This window comes from Vulpes vulpes, chromosome X, assembly GCF_048418805.1.
Source record: "Vulpes vulpes isolate BD-2025 chromosome X, VulVul3, whole genome shotgun sequence".
NCBI classification, from domain to species: Eukaryota; Metazoa; Chordata; class Mammalia; order Carnivora; family Canidae; genus Vulpes; species Vulpes vulpes.
Genome location: NC_132796.1, coordinates 81,579,157 through 81,600,804, shown reverse-complemented (window position 1 = coordinate 81,600,804; position 21,648 = coordinate 81,579,157). Strand labels below are relative to the sequence as shown.

The 21,648-nt window shown below is 36.8% G+C and overlaps 1 protein-coding gene across 1 annotated transcript in view; it reads right to left on the bottom strand.

Moving 5' to 3' along the window:
• Positions 1–12,495: 12,495 nt before the first annotated feature.
• Positions 12,496–21,648, bottom strand: part of ALG13 (ALG13 UDP-N-acetylglucosaminyltransferase subunit) — a 65,478-nt gene continuing 56,325 nt past the window's right edge. Inside the window, 3 exon segments of the mRNA XM_072743337.1 lie at positions 12,496–13,419; positions 17,079–17,262; positions 19,221–19,261. Coding sequence (XP_072599438.1) covers positions 13,154–13,419; positions 17,079–17,262; positions 19,221–19,261 — 491 coding nt within the window. The 3' untranslated portion in view covers positions 12,496–13,153.

The window sequence follows — 21,648 nt, the reverse complement described above, 5'->3', positions numbered from 1 at the left end:
TAGGGAGACAGTCTTTCCTGTTTTAAAAGTACGTAAGAAAAACTGACCACATTATTCTGGTAATAGAGTTTTCAAAACAGAGCTAACAGATTGTATAGACATAACCAACATAAATTGATGTAATTTTTCAGATCATCTAAATAACTTCTTCATACCCACTTGTCAGCTTCCTCTTACCCCTGTGACTTTGCCTCAAAGCTATAGGCATTTTAGATTGTCTCTCTGGCTTGCTTTATCTAGATAGTTGTTCCAAATATCCACTTTGCTGGTGAAGAACTAGCCACTGGGAACCGAGTACCACAATTCAATGTGAGCATTACTTTAGTACAGAGAAATGCTATTTTTACTGGCTTTCCAGTGACTTTTTCCATCACTTTGTATCCAACAGATGAGGGTTTTGACTTGCGTTGCTTTTATGGGGATGTTTGTAGAACTGAGAACCTTTTTTTTCTTTTTTTTTTTCTTTTTTTTAGAACTGAGAACCTTATCTGTGTTATACACGCAGGCAAATGCACACGATGAAACTTAATAGCATTTGATCATTCTGGCCTTGGTCCTTCATCTTTTTTGGTAATTATTTAATCATTTTGAAGGGAGGGGGAACAGGAATAACTTTAATGGAAAGAAACTTCCTGAGATATGGTGAGGAATTTCTAAAATAAATTGCTGTGACAGTATCTGCTGTAGCACAATTGTTAATATTGAAAGCTCTCAGAATTTTGGGTTTCCAGTTTCATAAAAAGATAAAGCATTTAGGTCAGAAGGAAAAACCTACTTGTAAAAATTAAAATATGTGTTTTTGGTGATTTAAATTAAGTCTGCATACTTGAGATTTATTGCATACTTGAGGTAGTACTATTCATTTATATGCTGATATGTGGCCTAGGATTTCCACCTAAAGGCTGCATGGTAGTCCAGAGAAAAAGTTACCTGTAGGTGGTTTTGAACTTTACTTTTAGAGAATGAGATGTTCGGTAAGAAACAAAAGAGGCAATTGCTTGGGGTGATACAGGCAGCAGGCTAGGGTGCTCTAGCATTTTTAAGCTCCATATTTTACTCCTACTCTAGAGTGGGCTTACATCTTTTATTTGTTAGTTTATTGGATTTCAGTTGTGGTCTTTCATTTTGTAAAGATCTACCATCAGTGCTTGTGGTACTTGAGAGACATACACATAAGAATTATGTCTAAATATAAAACTAAGTGGAATGCTCGTATGCCAATAGCTAGCTTTCTTTTCTTATCTGATGTGAAAAGTAGTGAAGCTCTGTAGGAACTTCCTGTTACTACACAAATGAAAGGCAATTTTTGTAGTAACAGGAAGAGTCTGCCACTTTCAACCATCGTAATCAACCTTCATAAATCCATTAATGTAACACATATCTACCCTACTCTAATTGTTCACCCTCAAAAAGAAAAGCCTTTTGTACGACTCTCCAAATGGCTTGATAGAACCAAAAAAGACTAAAGTAGGTAAGAATGGCCTGCAATGTTAAGGTCATTTTCACCAATTTGCAGCCTATTTTGCCCTCTGACTTCACCAATGAACAGGTTTCAGGGAACCTAACATCCCAGGAGGTACACCTCAACACATGCACACACACATACCAAGGCAACATCCTCAGCACTTGAATGAGTAGGTGGCAGTGTGCCTTTTATTTTAGCCTAAGGTGGCCAACCATTTGCAAGTACAGCTAAGCCGGACTTGGCCATTTCATGCCCTTTTCCACAAAGTTCAACATATTCCCAAAATACTCAATGCCACCAACTGCCTTCCAACTTAGAAACCCTTTTGACAGTTCTCTGGTCTTATACAACCCTTAAAAATGACCCTTGGAAGACAAGACAAACAAGAGGCTTTCAACTTTTGCAGGGAGTGCTTGAGGTACTTAGATGCTGGTGGTATACTAAGAGACAGATGGAAAAGCTTCTAAAGAATGAGTACTGACCAGTGGTTAAAACCTAGGGCTAAACTGTCAAATTGCTGAACTCTTTAGGTGACCAAATTGAGATGGAGTACCCCAATAAAAAGTGTAGTTCCTGAATTAAAACATCAACATCACCCTCTTCTCACTCAAAAAATTCCAGAAGAGCAATAGTATGTGAAAACAAGCTCTGAAAAAACTGTAAATCATTTTTCAAAGGTCGGGTCAAATTTAGTTTGAATCTCAAATTATAGCAAGTTCTCACTTTGTGATCACTGTGTTACTAGGTTCAACAAAGACTCATAGTAAGGTTATATTTTAAATTGCGCAATATAATCGATTGGCTTTTATAAGTATACGTGTTTGACCAGCTACTGGGATTGATCTCTCCAAATTTTATCTAAGAAATAAAATGAATTTGTCAAAACTCTACATCAAAGAGAAATAAAAGGTAAAATTGGAGGGTAGTATAGAAGAAAGCTAAATTCTATACCTGGTGTCATCTTTTAGCCTCATAAATTTGGAATAAACATATCAAGTGAGATTACAAAATAATGAGATTGATATTTTCATAAGCATGCTGGAATATATGTGCCCAAATGAATGCTGTTCTTCAAAGTAATCACCTTTAAGCTGCATCCATATTCAAAGGCTGCCATTACTCAAATCATTGTGGACTTCTGCTTTGGGGAGGACTTTCAAATCCATAATACAACCTCTGAATATCCTCAAGTGGTAGAAAATCATGATCCTATAAGATAAAATGTTTAGAAACAGTCAAAAGTAATTTTAGATCCATGTTGGGTAAAAAGGTAGGTAATCAAGCTGAGTTCTATTTTGTCTGGTTCAAGTGCTAATACATAATAGGCACTTTAATAGGCACAAGTATAAAATGAGATAGTTTCTTATGTGATTGTAAAGTGACCTGAAACTACTCTTTGGAAACCAGTTAATTTTTTATCAACTTTATCGAGGAATGATTGGTGTACAATTATGTGCATACCTCTAAAATGTAGAATTCAGTGAGTTTTCGCAGTTGTATATATCCCTGGAACCACCATCACCATTAAGGTACAAAAATTTCCATCACCCCCAGAGTCCTCATTCCTCTTTGCAGTCTGAAATCTAGTTTTATTTTTATTATTTATTTTTTATTGTTCAATTTGCCAACATATAGAACACCCAGTGCTCATCCCATCAAGTGCCCCCCTCAGTGCCTGTCACCCAGTCATCCCCACCCCCCACCCATCTCCCTTTCTACCACCCCTTGCTCATTTCCCAGAGTTAGGAGTCTCTCATGTTCTGTCTCCCTTTCTGATATTTCCCACTCATTTTTCTCCTTTCCCCTTTATTCCCTGTCACTATTTTTTATATTCCCCAAATGAATGAGACCATATAATGTTTGTCCTTCTCCGACTGACTTATTTCACTCAGCATAATACCCTCCAGTTCCATCCACAATGAAGCAAATGGTGGGTATTTGTCATTTCTAATGGCTGAGTAATATTCCATTGTATACATAGACCACATCTTTATCCATTCATCTTCCGATGGACACCAAGGCTCCTTCCACAGTTTGGTTATTGCGGACATTGCTGCTATAAACATCGGGGTGCAGGTGTCCCGGCGTTTCGCTGCATCTGTATCTTTGGGGTAAATCCCCAGCAGTGCAATTGCTGGGTCGTAGGGCACATCTATTTAACTCTTTGAGGAACCTCCACACAGTTTTCCAGAGTGGCTGCACCAGTTCACATTCCCACCAACAGTGCAAGAGGTTTCCCCTTTCTCCACATCCTCTCCAACATTTGTTGTTTCCTGTCTTGTTAATTTTCCCCATTCTCACTGGTGTGAGGTGGTATCTCATTGTGGTTTTGATTTGTATTTCCCTGATGGCAAGTGATGCAGAGCATTTTCTCATGTGCTTGTTGGCTATGTCTATGTCTTCCTCTGTGAGATTTCTCTTCATGTCTTTTGCCCATTTCATGATTGGATTCTTTCTTTGCTGTTGAGTTTAATAAGTTCTTTATAGATCTTGGATAGTAATCCTTTATCGGATACGTCATTTGCAAATATCTTCTCCCATTCTGTAGGTTGTCTTTTAGTTTTGTTGACTGTTTCTTTTGCTGTGAAAAAGCTTCTTACCTTGATGAAGTCACAATAGTTCATTTTTGCTTCTGTTTCTCTTGCTTTCATGGATGTATCTTGCAAGAAGTTACTGTGGCCGAGTTCAAAAAGGGTGTTGCCTGTGTTCTCCTCTAGGATTTTGATGGAATCTTGTCTTGAAATCTAGTTTTAAACATGCTTGGAACAGTGAGTGGCAGCATTACTGAGTGGCAGCATTACTGAAATAAGGGCATAAAAAGCCTCCCAAGGAGGAAACATTAAAGAACACCATATGTAGATATAGAACCTCCACTGATTTGGGAACAACCATAATGACTCAACCCTTGAAACATTTGAGTTTAAATAGTAGAGCACATCCCAAGATCCAATAGTTTAATAGAACTAAACCCAGAATTGGCTTCCCAAACCTTGTATGAGCCATAAGAAATGACACTTTATGATGCAGGGATTCTGACAACGAAGCTGTTAGCAGGAAGAAGGGGCAGTAAAGAAAAGCCCCAGCCTTTGTAGAAAAATGGAGGGTGGTGGGGGTTGGACCCAGGAGGAGCTCTGGTAGAACTAACTAGGAGGTGGATCTAGAGGTAGGATGGCGGCAGCCAGTTGAATGTTCAAGTCATTTCAAAGTCACATCTTTTTCCTGTGTAAGGTCTAATTAAATGACTTAAGGTTTCATCACTTTGTGGTCAAGCCCTGCAGGACTCTTTTTAGGACACATATTAAGTGATCAGTTTAAATAACCAAAGCAATGTAGCCTGTAGTCCAATAAGCACAGTAGTAAATGTACTTAGTATACTTGGACAGGAGAAGAATTCTCAAGTATATAACAGGATCATTAGAACCAATGACACTAAAATGAATGTCATGTGAACTCATGAGGAAACCTCTAAACCCAAAGGGTTAACACATTAGTCTCTGGCTTTCTTAATGTTAAAGGGAATCAAATTTTATAAATGATTAGCTTTAAAAATTTTACCTGTTCAAATTACTCCTTTAACATAATAAAAATAAACCCATGTGTTTTCTTAGTTCAATTATAAAGGGAAAGACTTTCTCAAGGATATTTCAGTTAAGTATAAACAAATACATCCTTCTTAAGTGAAAACATTTTGTCTTTGTTTCTTATAACACAAGAATGCACACCAGTGGTAGTATTCAAGAAGATACCAATATTTAAACCTTTCACAGAATTATGTAGACAGTAAAAAAACACAGGTCGTGTTGAATTTACATTCTTAACCCTAGTTGACAGCCCCAATCACACATCGCCATACAGAAAACATTTGCAGCAAACTTAAGGTTAAAATTAGATCTCTTGGGCTTAATAATGAAAAGGAAAATTTCTTATGTGTTTGTGTAAATGGCATTTTGGCTTTGCCGACTACAATTTTAAAAGCTAAAACCACCTTGAGGAACTTTATTTGAATACTTTCTATAAGAAGTGCAAAGTTAGTGTCATCTTTAAGTGTATTAAAAATATTGTACAATGAAATGATTCTGTGTATTTTTAGCTTCAGTATCAAGAAAAATAAAGCATTGACCTTCCACCCGAAATGTCTGGCTGCTCAGAATCAAGGTGTTTTGTTTCTCCATTTTCCTATCATTAATATCCACTGATTATTAATAAACATTAGAAAACAATGGATTTTACACTAGAATTTAACCAGCAGACACTTGAGACCTCTGAAGTCCCATATATTTTGAAAAAGATGATTGAGAATAAACATTATTGATATCATCCTTATATTTACCATTAGACAAAGCTGTGACTATCGAATATTTAAAAACTGAAAGCAGCATTCCTAAAGAACTATGAGATAATGACACGAAGGGACCAAGACAGTTATAAAGCTCGACCTTACAAAATGAGATACTTTACAGGCCTTATCCTGAAAATTTCTTATTCTTTATTGAGTAACCAAAGTATGATACATGTTGTGTAGAACAGTTTGAATCTGTAGGCCAGAAAGAAGACACATAAACTGAAGTTAAGCTGGTTGTTATTAAACTAGTATAATCTAGAACACCAGGGTGGCTCAATGGTTGAGTGTCTGCCTTTGGCTCAGGTCGTGATCCCAGGATCCTGGGATCGAGTCCTGCATCGGGCTCCCTGCAGGGAGCCTGCTTCTCCCTCTGCCTGTGTCTCCGCCTCTCTGTGTGTGTCTCATGAATAAATAAAATCTTTAAAAAAATAAACTTAGTATAATCTAAGTACATTTGGGCAGTATTTCCTGAAATATCAGGAAAATGATGCTGTAAGTTTTTGTTTTTTTAATAAGGCACCTAGGTGGCTCAGTCAGTTGAAGCATCCAACTTGATTTCTGCTCAGGTCATGATCTCAGGGTTGTGAGACCAAGCCCTGCATGGGCTCCATGCTGGGCATGGAGCCTGCTTAAGATTCTTCCTCTCCCTCTGCCTTTGCCCCTCTCCACCACGCTTGCATGTGCACTCTCCAAAAAAATTTTGTAGTAATAGATTTCTTAGCAATTACCTTGCCCCTAGTTCATTCAGACTCTGAAACTTTATTGTTTTTATTCTACTAACATTAATTTTAGGCCACCAGAGAACTGATTAGCACATCAGAACAGTTTAACTTTCAGCCAAATAACTCACTTGCAAGTCCTGGTCTAATTATTTAAAGTATGATTGGGTAAATAACATCTACACATTAGTTAGGAAGAACTAAATAGGCAGTAACATAGCTGGAAAAGATCTGCAACTGGCATATGCAATAAACTCAAACAGTAATAAAAAGAACAAATTTAGGGCACCTGGGTGACTCAGTCAGTTGGGCATCCACCTTTGGCTCGAATCATGATCCCAGGGTCCTGTGATCAGGCCCTGTATCTGCTTTTTCCTTTCCCCACTAGTGCTTTCTCTCTCGCTCTTTCTCAAATAGATAAAATTTTTTAAAAAACGAATTTGAACACACTTTAAAAAAGGAATATATACAACTAGCAAATAAACACATGAAAAAGTGCTCAACATAATCTGGGAAATGCAAAATAAAACCACGGAGATACAACTTACTACACACCTACCACGATGGCTGATAAATCATAAAGACTGATCATTACCAAACTTTGATACTGCTGAAAAACAAGTGGAACTCTCATACATTGCTAGTGGGAGTGTAAAATGGTATGTTCACTTTGGAAAAATGTCTTGCAGTTCCTTACTAAATGTACATCTTAACTATGACCCACCAATTCCATTTCAAAAGGAATAAAAACAAATGCTCACAGGCTTCTAAAAAAATGTTCATAGCAGCTTTTTTCATACTAAAAACAGAATGGCTCAGGTGTCCATCGATAGACTGGATAAACAAATGATGGCATATTCATAGAATGAAACAGTGCTCAGCAATAAATGTGAACTACTGGCACACAAAACATGAATGAATCCCGAATACACTGTGCTGAAAGAAGCCTTATACAAGGGAGCAGATACTCTTTTTCAATTATATACATTCTGAAAAACTAATCTATGATGGGGTAAATATCAGAAGGAACAGTGGTTGCCTAGGGGACGGGCTGGGGTGACAGAGATTGACTAGGAAGGACCTTGAGGGAATTTCCTGGGGTGATGAAAATATTACCTTGATAAGGGTTTGAGTTTCATAAATGCAGGATTTATCAAAACTCATTACATCAAACACAAGATTTGTGCATATCGTTGCCTGTACATTTTACCTCAAAAGAGAAGAAAGTGAACCTTTAACAAATACTCAATTCTAGTTAACAATATTAATATTGCATGCTGAAATATTTAGGAGTGAGGTGTACTGGAGTCTGCAATTTTCTTTGTAATGCATAAAATTACAAGGATTTATAGATGGATATGTGAAAAGTAGAGTAAAATGTTAATTGTAAAACTTAGATGGTGGATATACAGATGTTCACTACACAATTATTTCAATTTTTCCATATTTTAAGTTTTCATAATAAAATATTGGAAAAAATAAGCAGTGAGTAAAGGAAAAGAACTAGGTTAACAAAAGCCAAAACTATACTGTGCTTCAAAACTAGAAGGGGGGGGGGAAACTTCTTGGATAGCTGAAGTTATTTTAGCAGAGCAAAAGGAATGAAAGAAAATTTTTTAAAATTCAACTGCTAAAGCAGGCAAAACAAGTATAGAATGGTGGGGTCTTTTGGGGGCGGGGGTTGGTAGGGCTAACCATATGGTAGAACTTTTGTTTCTAACTTATTGTGGTAAGAACACTTACTGGGACAGCTACCCTCTTAACAGATTTTTAAGTGTACAATATAGAATTGTAATCTATAGCCACAATGTTGTATAGTAGATCTCTAGAACTCCAACTTGGAGAAATGAAACTTACACAATTATCAAGATAAAAACTTTGAGGGATGCCTAGGTTGTTCAGTGGTTGAGCGTCTGCCTTTGGCTCAGGGCATGATCCTGGAGTCATGGGATCGAGTCCCACACATTGGGCTTCCTGCATGGAGCCTGCTTCTCCCTCTGCCTGTGTTTCTGCCTCTCTGTGTCATTCTTTCATGAATGAATAAACAACATCTTAAAAAAACCTCACTTTGATCTCACAAATATACCAGTAAGGAAATAAAATACTAGGTTTTTTTAGGTCTAGAACTTTAGTACCCTAGTACTAAGGTAAATTTTTTTTCTATAATTCTGCAAATGATTTGAAAAACCTGTATTGTTTGAGAAAGGCCATTAAGATCTGCCACAAAGATCCATTAGTTGATTAGGTGAAGGGACTGAACATCCACAATCAGTCATGTTTGCTAAGATACATCTGAACATTTTTATTCAGGGACTGGCCTGAATTTTCACGAGAAATGATTCCGTTTAACCTGAATATTGTTGAATCACTTCCCCCAGCCCTCTTTCACAAAAAAACCTAGCTAGTGGCAAGGACCATCTACCAGGGGGAAAAAAACAATAGCTGTTCAACAGTAAAGGACTTCTTGATTTCCAAGCTTCCTTCTGGCAGCCATAAGCAGTGAACTCAAAAGTGTTGATAGGGAATAGTGAAGCAGTAAAACCTGAAACAGTTCACTCACCTCAATTTCAACTACAAATGTTTATCATGGTTTAACAAAATTTAGTTTTACAAGTAGCTACTGAATATTTTTGAGAATTACAGAATTTGAATAATCAGTTGCCTACACCATAGGCTTCTCCCAACCCCCAATGTACCTTATTAGGTACCTAATCTATGGACCTTATGTAATAGCCTAAGATTGTTTTTCAGCAATCAAGGCAAAAATTTTCTAAAGACCTCAAATCTTAACTAACTTCGTAAACATTTACTCTCTATTGCCAGCTGCCAAGGTAGTTATTTTTTTATTTTCTTAATTTAAATTCAATTAGCCAACATATAGTACACAGTTTCAGATTTAGTGTTCAATAATTGATTAGTTTTGTGTAACCAGTGCTCATCATGTCATGTGCCTTCCTAATGTCCATCACCACATCACCCCATGCCCCCAATCACCTCCCCTCCAGCAATCCTATTTGTTTCCTATAGTTGAGTCTCTCATGGTTTTTCTCCCTCTGATGACTTCCCATTCAGTTCCCCACCCCCGTACTCCTATGATCCTCTATGCTGTTTCTTATATTCCACCTGCTAAGGTAGCTTTTCAGAAAAAAACTATTATGAAAAACTTCAAACACTAGAGGGAATAGCATAATGAACCCAAGCTTCAACAACTATTCAGCAATTAACATGCAGCTAATCCTTCATCTATCAACCCTGCCACCCCGATTTTGAAGTGATGCCCAGATTGGTCACTGAGGTGGTTGTAGTCCCATAGTTGTTACCTAAACTCAGGTCCATCCTTCCCTGAAGCTGTATCACACCCCATGCACAGGGACTCAACATATTCCTAAAACCGTCTTTGATAACTGAAGTATAAGACAAGTGTTCTAATCAAGCTGCTCCCATTGATTGAAGCTTAACATTCTAGGTGAGATGGGGGCAAACAAGAGGTTGTCTTTTGCTCTATTAATTCTCCTGAATTTAGTTTTTATTGCAAATGGAAATGTAAATGGATTGAAAAGTTTCATGTAAAATGAACATCTGTCCCAGATTTAGAAAAAGTCTAGATTAAGTTCATGTACCACTGTTCCTCAAATGGGCTATATTTCATTATTCATGGAGATTTAGGTCTGAATTAAGTCTGAATGTCTGGGTTTTCACATAAGAAATTATTTATTCTGACTTTTATTTCCAAAGCTAATTAAAAGGGCAGCCCAGGTGGCTCAGCAGTTTAGTGCTGCCTTCAGCCCAGGGTGTGATCCTGGGGACCCAGGATCAAGTCCCACATCGGGCTCCCTATATGGAACCTGCCTGTGTCTCTGCCTCTCTCTCTGTGTCTCTCATGAATAAATAAATAAAATATTTTAAAAAAACAAAGCTAATTAAAAGGTTATGCCTTAATTATAGGTTCCAAGGAAATGAAAGAGGTTTGAAAAATTCACAATTCTAGAATTTCAACAGTAAAACAGATTTAATATTTTCACTTGCTCTTAAACCAAAAACTGCAACTAATAAAACTGCAACTAATTCTGAAATCAAAAATACACAATAAAAAAGAATTATAATTGTTTTCCTCACTATAGAAATGATTCAGCTTTCTACCTTTGCTTGGTGTAATCAGATCTATCTCAGGAAGGGGGTGGAAGCAAAGGGTCAAGAACAAAACACGATGCCTTTGCAGCAGAGGAAAGACAGGAAGTTTTTGTAACATTAAGGGCCCTAAAGAGGTAATATGTAAAAAGAAGCCTACCATTATATCTATACTATAGGTTGATTAAACACATTAAGTCTTAGGGCTTTTTAATTAGCAGAAAAACCACTTCCTTTTTATCTGGAAGCTACTTTCAAAAACCACTGCAGACTTCTGCAACGGTACGGGTTTCCTTCACCCTCTCAAACTCTAAAACATTAAGGTCGGGATACACGTCTTGATTATTTCTTTGAGAAGACTTCTCATAATACATCAACAAGTGGACTATACTTGTATGTTAACAGACCATAAATACTGATTTCCACACTGGTGAGTTAACAATTAGGTTGACCTAGTATATACCACTGATTTCTGGTTTTCTGGTTAACTAGCATCTCATTAAATCACATTGATTATGGCAAATCGAACTCCAATAAAAAAATATATACAAAAAAAAATCACACTGATAAGTAATGGGACTCAAAGCAAAGCAGTAACCTACAAGTTTAAAAGAAAAATCAACTGGAAGGCTAAGGCAAACATACTTGTATCAAAACCACAAAATTTCCAGACCCACATTCTCAAAATAGACTATAACCTTCTAAAACACCACTTAGAAGCTAATTAGCAAACCACTGAGAGTTGAAGATACAGGACAATCACTTGCTGTGAGTTATGTGTATTTAGCATATTTCTGAAATACACCTGAACCACCTGAGATAGAGGTTCTGCTCTATGTTTTAAGCTTGACTAAAATAAACCCCTACTGAAAACATAAAACGATTCGTAGGCTGCCCAAATTGAGGACCCAGGAGATTAGGAGAGAAGCTAAAACATTAATGCATAGTCAGGTTGTTATACAGATGAGTGCACTGTTGTTCCATTTTTTACTAACGCCTGATGCCAACTGGTACAGCAAAGACTTAAGCTGAAGGATATAAAAACAAAACAATTCCATCTCTATTATGAAAGATGAGCCTTAACTAGTACATGGATTTGGAACACATTAATAACAATTATCTTGAGAACGATACATTAAAGATAGAACGTCTTCTTTAAAATGGTTTCCCCTCCAGTACTTTCAGCTAACTGCTAAGGCACCTGAAGCCTGGAGGTTCTCAATGATTATTTTTGCCTAGGGTGTAGGTGAAGGTGCAGGGAAAAAAGGACTGATTCACAAGCATAAATAACCTTTAAAGACAGCAATATAAATAGGTCCTGTGGCAACCAAAGAACACTTTTTAAGTAGCTGTTTGTCAGGTGAAATACAGCAAAGTATTCATTATGAAAAACTTACAGGAGAACTGGTGAATATAAAGGATCTTGTGGTCTCTGGATAGATGAAAGAGAAAAGACAGAAAGGCTGATGAAATAGGTCTCACAGAATGTCAGAGACAAGGCAGGCCTAGAGATACAAGGTACGTCTAAAAACAAAAACTGAAAGATACAACTATTGGAAGTACAGGACAATGAAAAATAAGTCTAAAGTTACATAAGATTAAAAAAAACCCCCACAACTTAAAAAGGGACATACTCAAGAGACAAAGACTAGATTTAGTAGTGTGCACCATTAAAGTCTTGAGATTGAATAACATTTTGATTGGGCCCAACCAGTTCATGTCATAAAAATTACTTTTTTTTTTTTTTTGACACCATGATAGCAGGGGAAAAACATTAGATCAATCAAATGTCTGGTACTCTTTTTGCTGCTACGAAAAAGAAAAAAAGAAAATCCCACTCATTTTAGCAATTTTAAATGCTAATTTTTATTTACTGCTAACTGTGCAAAGGACACCAATTCAATACTGTGCAGTAAAACAGTTACATAAATCCAGTATCAAACAATAGCATATGGGATAAATCTAAAGCAGAGCACCATGTGCCTTTGAAACTGATTATCACAGAACATAACTTAGTTCAGACAATTCTTAAGAACCTGAAGAGCTCTCTCATTTAATATTTAGTTATCCAGAAGCAACTGCTCTTGGTTTTGTTTTTTATTTTCCAGAAAAAAAGTGAAAGTTATTTCAGTTCTGCACGGTTTAGTATGTGTGACATCTGAACCAAAGAAATAGTTTGTATGATTTATTCCTTTTATCAACTGGAACCATCAGCTAATACAAAGTTGACAAGCTGGCTGACAGGAAATTAGCTGAATACAATGAAATTATGCTCAATATGGGGCTAGCTGTACATCCATCTCAATTTCCTTATCCACAACCAAAAGTAGTATTCCTTTAAAGTAGTATTTTAAATCAAAAGATAAAATAATCTTAAAGACAGATACAATAGTAACCACCCTAACCACCTAAATCACTTAAACACTAACATAAAACACTTCTTAAAAAAATCAAAACAACAAAAAATGGCAGTGCAAGAATACTTCATACTGCTGAATCTTACATATTCTGAGGTATGTAATGAGAAGCTGAGGGAGGTGAAGCAATATAGCCAACTGGCCCAGCATTCATAGCACCATGAATTTGAGGAGAGCCACCATATGCTGTACCAACTGGATGCCAAGGGGCAACATAGGGATAATCTGGCACAACAGGAAGACAGGAATCAAAACCCGGCAAAGGTGGTGGCCCATAAGGATCTGACATCATTGGATAATAGACTGCTCCATGAGGGACAGATGCAGGGTCAGCATTTGGAAAAGTACCTGAAACAAAGAATGCATACAGTACACACTTTATATACAAAGATTCACTAAAATATCAACATAAACAGATGTTCTTATAGGTAAATGTGAAACTTAGCACTAACTATAGGAAAGATCATAATAAATGTGGCAAGAGCAGTTTTATTTTACTTTTGTAGAGAGGGAAGGAGAAAGGGAGGCAGGGGGCAGAGAGAGGAGAGAACCTCAAGTAGGCTCCACACCCAGTGCAGAGCCCAATGCAGGGCTCGATCTCACAACCCTGGGTTCATGACCTGAGCAGAAATTAAGAGTTGGATGTTTAAGCAACTGAGCCACCCAGGTATCCAAAGAACACTTGAGATATGAACATTAGTGACTAGAGCAGGCTACCAAAAGATTATATAAAAACTCCCTAATTGGGATCCCTGGGTGGCGCAGCGGTTTGGCGCCTGCCTTTGGCCCAGGGCGCAATCCTGGAGACCCGGGATCGAATCCCACGTCAGGCTCCCAGTGCATGGAGCCTGCTTCTCCCTCTACCTGTGTCTCTGCCTCTCTCTCTATCTCTCTGTGACTATCATAAATAAATAAAAAATTTTAAAAAAAAATTTAAAAAAAAACTCCCTAATTAAAAAAATTTAAGTATGTGTGCATGTATAATGGGTCAATGTATTCTAACTAGAGATAGCTATCTTTCTAGGATGTTTTAGGTACCTACACACTAAATACATACAGGAACATTCTCTAGTCCTTCTAGCCAATTAAGTTCACATAAAGGTGGTTTCCAATTAAGTTATCCAATAGTTCCCACTGTGCCAAGTATTATCCAAATAACCATTTTATATTCCACTTTAGCATTTAAAAACCTTGGTGTCTACACAATCTGGTCCATACTTGAAGGTATAGTTCTGAAGAGCATCTTAAAGACCAAACATTTAAGTGTTATCTCCTGAATGTCATTAAGATCCTAGCATCACTTTTACCCCACCATTTTACCCCACTTTTGCTACCATGAGTCAGTTTTAGTGGAAATAGATGAAGTTCTGACCTTGCTATAGTGACTATGTAAATACTAAAAAGAAATCCTTCATTACCTGGGATAACTTAGATAAGCACATTCTGTGGAATGAAGACTGGCACTGCCTCATGGTTTACAACAATTAAGAATAGTTTTTGGTACAAAAACGCAACAAATGTTGACACTTTAATTTTTATTACTATGGGCCATATATCATATCACCACACTAGGAATAAGACTCTATAGTGCTAATATTCCCAAACCATTAATATGCTTTAAAGAAAGGGAGACAAAAGGAAATTCACATTTCTCACACGTACCAGGTACAGTATGCTTCTCTATCTGGTATATACATACAGTACATCTCATTTAGTTCTTATAGTAACCCTGGCAAGTCAGGTATTCCCCATTTTACAGAAATTCAGGCTTAGAGAGGTTAAGTAATTTAGGTGAGATCACAACTGTCAAGTAGCAGCACTGGAATGCGAAAAATTTGGTTTAGTCTACATAATTTTTTATACCTCTTGTTCATTCTTTTCCAACAAGGGAAGTCCAAAGATCCTATTCTGATTCCTTTAAAATGCCTGTCTATACTGTACTGTAAACTCATAGAGCAATCATCCTTATGGTCTGGCAGAGTAGTCTCAAACTCTTTGGTCTCAGGATCCCTGTACATTCTTAAAAATTCAGGATCTTAAATAGCCTTTATGTGAGTTATATCACATAAACTGTACTATGAATTTACCATACTAGGAATTAAAATGAGAAAGTTAAAAATATTAATTCATGTAAAAATAAGCCTATTAATGTTAACACAAATTAAACTTTTTATGAAAAATGAGTGTATATTCTAAAACAAAAATACTGTGAAACAAGTGGCATTGTTTTACACTTGTGCAAATTTTGAACCTATGGCTCAATAGAAGAAAACTGGATTCTTACATCTGCTTCTGTATTTAGTCAATTAGGATATGTTGTTTTTATGTATATGAAGAAAACCTGGCCTCATACAGATACGTAGTTGGAAAACAGAGAAGTCTTTTAATAACCACCCTTTTCAGATAGTTATAGATACTCTTTGATGCTACACCAAAACTAGGTAAGTGATAGTGGCAAAAGATGAGCAGCAATGTGGACTTTTTCATACTCTCTCAACAATGAAATCCACTGTTTTATCCTGCACTTTGAATAGACCTTTTACAAAATCATACATAGGTAACACCATGCATTGGATAACTGGAAAAGTATTTTACTGAGTTACATAGATTTCCAAATGTTGACACATTTCATCACACAATGTGAAAAAACATTAATTAATAGTCCCACCTATGTTTTTTCTTAAAGATTTTATTATTTTTAAGTGATCTCTATATCCAGTGTAGAGCTCAAACTCTCAACCCTAAGATAAAGAGTTGCATGCTCTACTGACTGAGCTAGCCAGGCACCCCAATAACCCCATCCATATTATTAGAAAAGTTAAATATTGAGCTGTCAAGCTCATGGTGGCAGATACAAGTATTACAAAGTTCTAAGTTTTATTTGAAAGCTGGTATTTTTATCTCCCCTACCCCCCAAGATTTATTTATTTGAGGAGAGCAAGACAGTGAGCACAAGCATATATGGGGTTAGGGGTAGAGGGAGAACAAGATTCTCTGCTGACAGTGGAGCCTGACACTGGGCTCAATCTCACGAGCCTGGCTGGTATTATGACCTGAGCTGAAATCAAGAGCCAGATGGCTCAACCAAGTGAGCCACCCAGGGTCTCTAAGGAATTTTTATCTTTGACAACAAATACATTTGGTTGTTTTTTTTCTTGAAGTGAAAGGCTCATATTATTTATTTGAGAAAATATCTGCCAGATCCTCAAGTCTAAATAACCATAGTTTGTGTATCATTCACAAGTAAAAACAGTGTTGCATGAAAAACACTAGTTCATCTCATTAGTCAACCTCATAAATCCTTTTAATTATCATACTTTAGTACGAATACTCCCCATTTTGTCACATGGAACATGAAGTCCAAAGATAAAGATTTAATAAAATAAGAACGTTTTTGAGTAAAAAAAAAAAAAAAACATCTAACTGGCAATTTTTGTAACATGGGTGTATACGGCAGTGAAGACACTGATTACTAGCACAGTTTGGTGCCCCCGTCTGGATTTGTGCTTAGGTGGCAGTGGTTTTTACTCATTACTGATTTCTGCATCCTCAAAGCAGAATATAACAGTGAAAGGCACAAATAAAAATCTTTAAGATCTGTATATTTTGATGAATACTTTTGGTTTCATGGATTCCTTGAAAGGGTCTCAGGTACTCCAAGGGTCTACATACTATGCTTTAAAAAACAAACAAACATGGGCCCAGAGGCACCTGCGTGGCTCAATTTTTTATGCATCTGACTCTTGATTTCAGCTCAGGACATCATCTCAGGGTCATGAGATCGAGCCCTGCATCAGGGTCCACATTGAACATGGAGCCTGCTTAAGATTCTCTCTCTCTCTCATCCTCTGCCCCTCCATACCCACTCATGCTCTTCCTCTTAAAAAAAAAAAAAAAGAACCCAAACATGAGTCTAGAATATGGACAAAATGAGGTATCTGAAGGTTGTTAAATTACATAATACAATCTAATTGTCCTTCTTGCAGGTACTCTCATTACATACTCACCATTTACCGATGCTTCCATCTGTGTGCCATCTTGTCTCCCCACCTCACCATACAACTGAGGAACGGTCTGATCTACCAGAGGAGGTGGCTCAGCATAGACTGGATAATTCTCTACATGAAGTTGCTGCTGCTGCTGCATCTGTGGCACATAGACCATGGAGTGCCAGTAGTTGTGGTGATAGCACTTGGGTAAGAAAGAAAAAAAACACTTTACTATACCTTTAAAGTAGTACAGTTCCTCACTAAAAAAAAGCTGGGCTATGATTTTCAGGTAGAGTAGCAGTGACTTTTTTGACCTAAAAATCAGAACATTTAGAAAATCTATCCTCTATTACAACTTTAAGATCTTTTGCAACAGATGTATCTCATATCTGAACATAGGAATTCTTTTAAGAAAGCATCCAAAGGAAATTACAGATATACAATGACCTGTATACAAAGACATGTTTTCTAGCATTATTTTTAAAAGCAAAATAGAGTGGAATAAGTTACAGGGATGAAAGGTACAACATAAGGAATATATAGCCTATGGTATTTTAATAGCACTGTATGGTAACGGGTGGCACAAATGATGGGCATAGCATAATGCACAGACATATCAAATTAGTATGCAGTACATCTAAAACTAATGTAACACTGTGTCAACTATACATTGATTTTTTAAAAGAAAAATATAGTGTACAACCTAAATATTCAACAATAAGGAACTGGATGAATTATGATATATCCATGATGGGATACAATAGAGGCAATAAAAAAATATGCTGTGAAGTATTTAAGAAAAAAAATGCTCATATTGTTAAAAGTTTACAAAATTACATAGCATGATCGATATTTTGTAAAATAAGCTATAATTACACACGGGATTTCACTTTTCTTTATACTTTAATATTTTTCACATGTACTACAATGAATACTATTACTTTTAATATATAAAAGTATCGGGCAGCCCGGGTGGCTCAGCAGTTTAGCACTGCCTTCAGCCCAGGGCCTGATCCTGGGGATCCGGGATCGAGTCCCAAGTCAGGCTTCCTGCATGGGGCCTGCTTCTCCCTCTGCCTGTGTCTCTGCTCCCCTCTTTCTCTCTCTCTCATGAATAAATAAAATCTTTAAAAATAAATAAAATAAATTTTTAAAAAGTATTAAAATAACTATTCTGCATTTCCTTGTATTCCCATGATGTAAAATGCAGAAGAATGTTTTAAAATGCCTCAGCCATCTGATATGAATTACATTTCCACAAGTAACTATAATAAACATAACTAAAGGCAAAGCAGTTTATATTTTCAATTCCTGAAACTGCATTTAGGAAATAGTCTCAAAGAACAAAAAAACCAACTTCACCGTTCTTAATTTATAAACGTGTGCCAGTTGGAGAAGATAGTTTTCTGGAAATGATAGGCCCAACATTTTAGTGAAATCAGTGTCTGGGAATATGAACTAATCTGAGCATTATCCAGGAGACTGTCTAGTTTACTATCATCTGCCAAATCTTAAAATGAATCATTCCTTTTTAGGAAATAAGCCATCTTGTTATATCTGAAGTCAGGTGTATTTTGGGGTGGGGGGGGGGGGAATAATGCCTGAAAGAATAAAATAAAAAAGCTCTTACCTGAAATCAGAGACACCTTTCAGGGATATTAAGCTATTTGTCAGTACCCTCACCCTTCTAGAACTCAGGGGAGTGTTAAAAATCAAGTGTTTGTAAATATCTATGACCACATAAGTGCTTTAAAAATAATACAGCCCTTTATCGAATTAGTCATGTTATTTTCATAGAACATGTAGAAATAACCATAAAAATATTTCAAGTAAGCAAGACAAATGACCCCTTTATTACTGAAACAGAAAAACATAATAAAGTGTTGGCATATACATGATGCTAAATACGGAAGCCAATAAATGCTAAAGTTGTGCTGTCAGGGCCCCCACTTGCTATAACAACTATTTTCTAAGAGGAATTGAAGCACTGGGAGGCTAAAATAGAAAATTCACTTGTATCATCTTCAGAGATATCTTTTATAAAGACAACTTTTGGGCTCCTCACAGTGTTCTTGGCTTTTAAAAGTTCAAGAGTCTGATTATCAAACCAACTTGCATTTTTAATCTAGAGTTTGTCAAAACAATTTTAACATGACTTACCTGCAATCCCAGATTGAAATAGTACTGCAAAACTTTTGTATCTAAAATTAAAAATCTTAATTTTAGTGACTAGAAAACATAAGCAATTAGAACTACCACTCAAAAGCTTTTTTCTTTGAGTATTAAGGTAGATAAAAATGTAGTCTTCCCGCATCAACACCACTCTCCATTCTACCTTGTAGTAAATAGTCATTTATCAGACACTATAGGTAAAAATCACTTTCTGATCCAAGGTTTAATTATAAAATATGTATTCTATATATTTTAAGACCAATATTTCTAGTCTTAATATTAGGTAAATGTTACAGGAATACTACCCTGCTAATATTTAGAAAGAATCCAGTAGGGGATCGCTGGGTGGATCAGCAGTTTAGAACCTGCCTTCAGCCTAGGGGCACGGTCCTGAAGTCCAGGGATCGAGTCCTACATTGGGCTCCCTGCGTGGAGCCTGCTTCTCCCTCTACCTGTGTTCTCTGCCTGCCTCTGTCTCTCTCATGATGCCTGCCTCTGTCTCTCTCATGAATGAATAAAATCTTAAAAAAAATCCAGTAAAGCCATTTTCTTCTTGTGAGATTTCAAGAATAAAATCTTGAGACAAGCAATTTACTACATAACCAATCTTAATGGTCTATTTTTTTTTAAGATTTTATCCATTTATTCATGAGAGACAGAGAGAGAGGCAGAGACACAGGCAGAGGGAGAAGCAGGCCCCGTGCAGGGAGCTCGACGTGGGACTCGATCCCGGGACTCCAGCATCACACCCTGGCCAAAGGCAGGCGCTAAACCGCTGAGCCACCCAGGGATTCCCTTAATGGTCTTCTATTAATGAAACTACTACACAATACAAACCAAGGCTCTACTAATGACAAGATTAATGATGCCTACTAACATAACTACTACTCTGTGAAAACAATTCATCTTGCTTTTATTTAACATGACTAACGTACCACACCACTAGAACTTCCAAAAAGAGGAGGCAATAAGAAAGGTAACTCAATAAATATTCTACGGTGATAAAAACTTCTTCATAGATTTTAAAATATTTCACAAATAAGTAAAAACTATATGTATGGGAAGAGAGGGAATAATCTTAGCATTCTAATTGTAACTCTAAATCTACATTATCGACTGATCTGGGATCCATGTATATTCTGATAAATAACTTGACTCCCATTAACAAACTCTCAGAAAACCCTTCTTTTTTTTTTTTTTTTTTTTTTAAATTTTTATTTATTTATGATAGGCACACAGTGTGAGAGAGAGAGAGAGAGAGGCAGAGACACAGGCAGAGGGAGAAGCAGGCTCCATGCACCGGGAGCCCGACATGGGATTCGATCCCGGGTCTCCAGGATCGCGCCCTGGGCCAAAGGCAGGCGCCAAACCGCTGCGCCACCCAGGGATCCCCAAAACCCTTCTTTTTAATTGGAGACTTCCCACATATAGAGATATGTTTACTACTATTTTAAAATAATCAGCTTTTATTTTGACCATTATGTAGGAGTATAAAGACTAAAGGTTAAGCTAAAGAATATTAAGAGATAACAGAAGGAAGTAAATCCATGGGATTCCATTCCTTGGGTGTGTGTGTGTGTGTGTTGTATTCACACAAAATTTAAATACAAATATCCATAGTAGTATTATTCATAGTAGCAAAAAAGTGAAAACCACCCAATTGTGCATCAACTAATAGATGATAAAATGTGGCATACCTATACAATAGAACATTATTCAGCTATAAGAAAAATGAAGTATGGATACATGGTACAACATGGATGAACCTTGAAAATATCATGCTAAGTGAAAGAAGCCAGTCACAAAAGACCACATATTGCATGATTCATATTATGTCAAATGTCCAGAATAGGCAAATCTATAGACATACAAAGTAGAATCGCGGTAGCAACGGGGGGGAAGAAGTGGGGACTGTTAATGGGTACAAGGGTTTCTTTCTGGGGTGATGAAAATGTTCTGGAAATAGTGGTGATGATTGTATGTATTTGTGAATATACTAGAAACCCATCAACTTGTACACTTTAAATGGGTGGCTTGTATAGTATGTGAATTAGATCTCCAGCTGTTAAAAAAAAGTTGGCAAAGACAGGGACTATAAAAACTCAAAACATCACTTCAAAATGTAATGGGGGTATCATGAAAATGACTTGATTTTAATAGGAAGGGGAAAGAATGAGTAGATCACCGTATGTTAGGCAAGGGTTTAGAAGTAAAAAAAATCAGGTGCACAGAGTTCTAGCAAAAGTAGAGATAAGGGGCACCTGGGTGGCTCAGTTGGTTAAGGATCTGCATTCAGCTCAGGTCACGATTTTGGGATCCTGGGATAAAGCCCCATATTAGACTCCCTGCTCAGCAGGGAGTCTGCTTCTCTCTCTGCCCTTCCCTTAGCCCCACTTGTGCTTATTCTAAAGTAAAT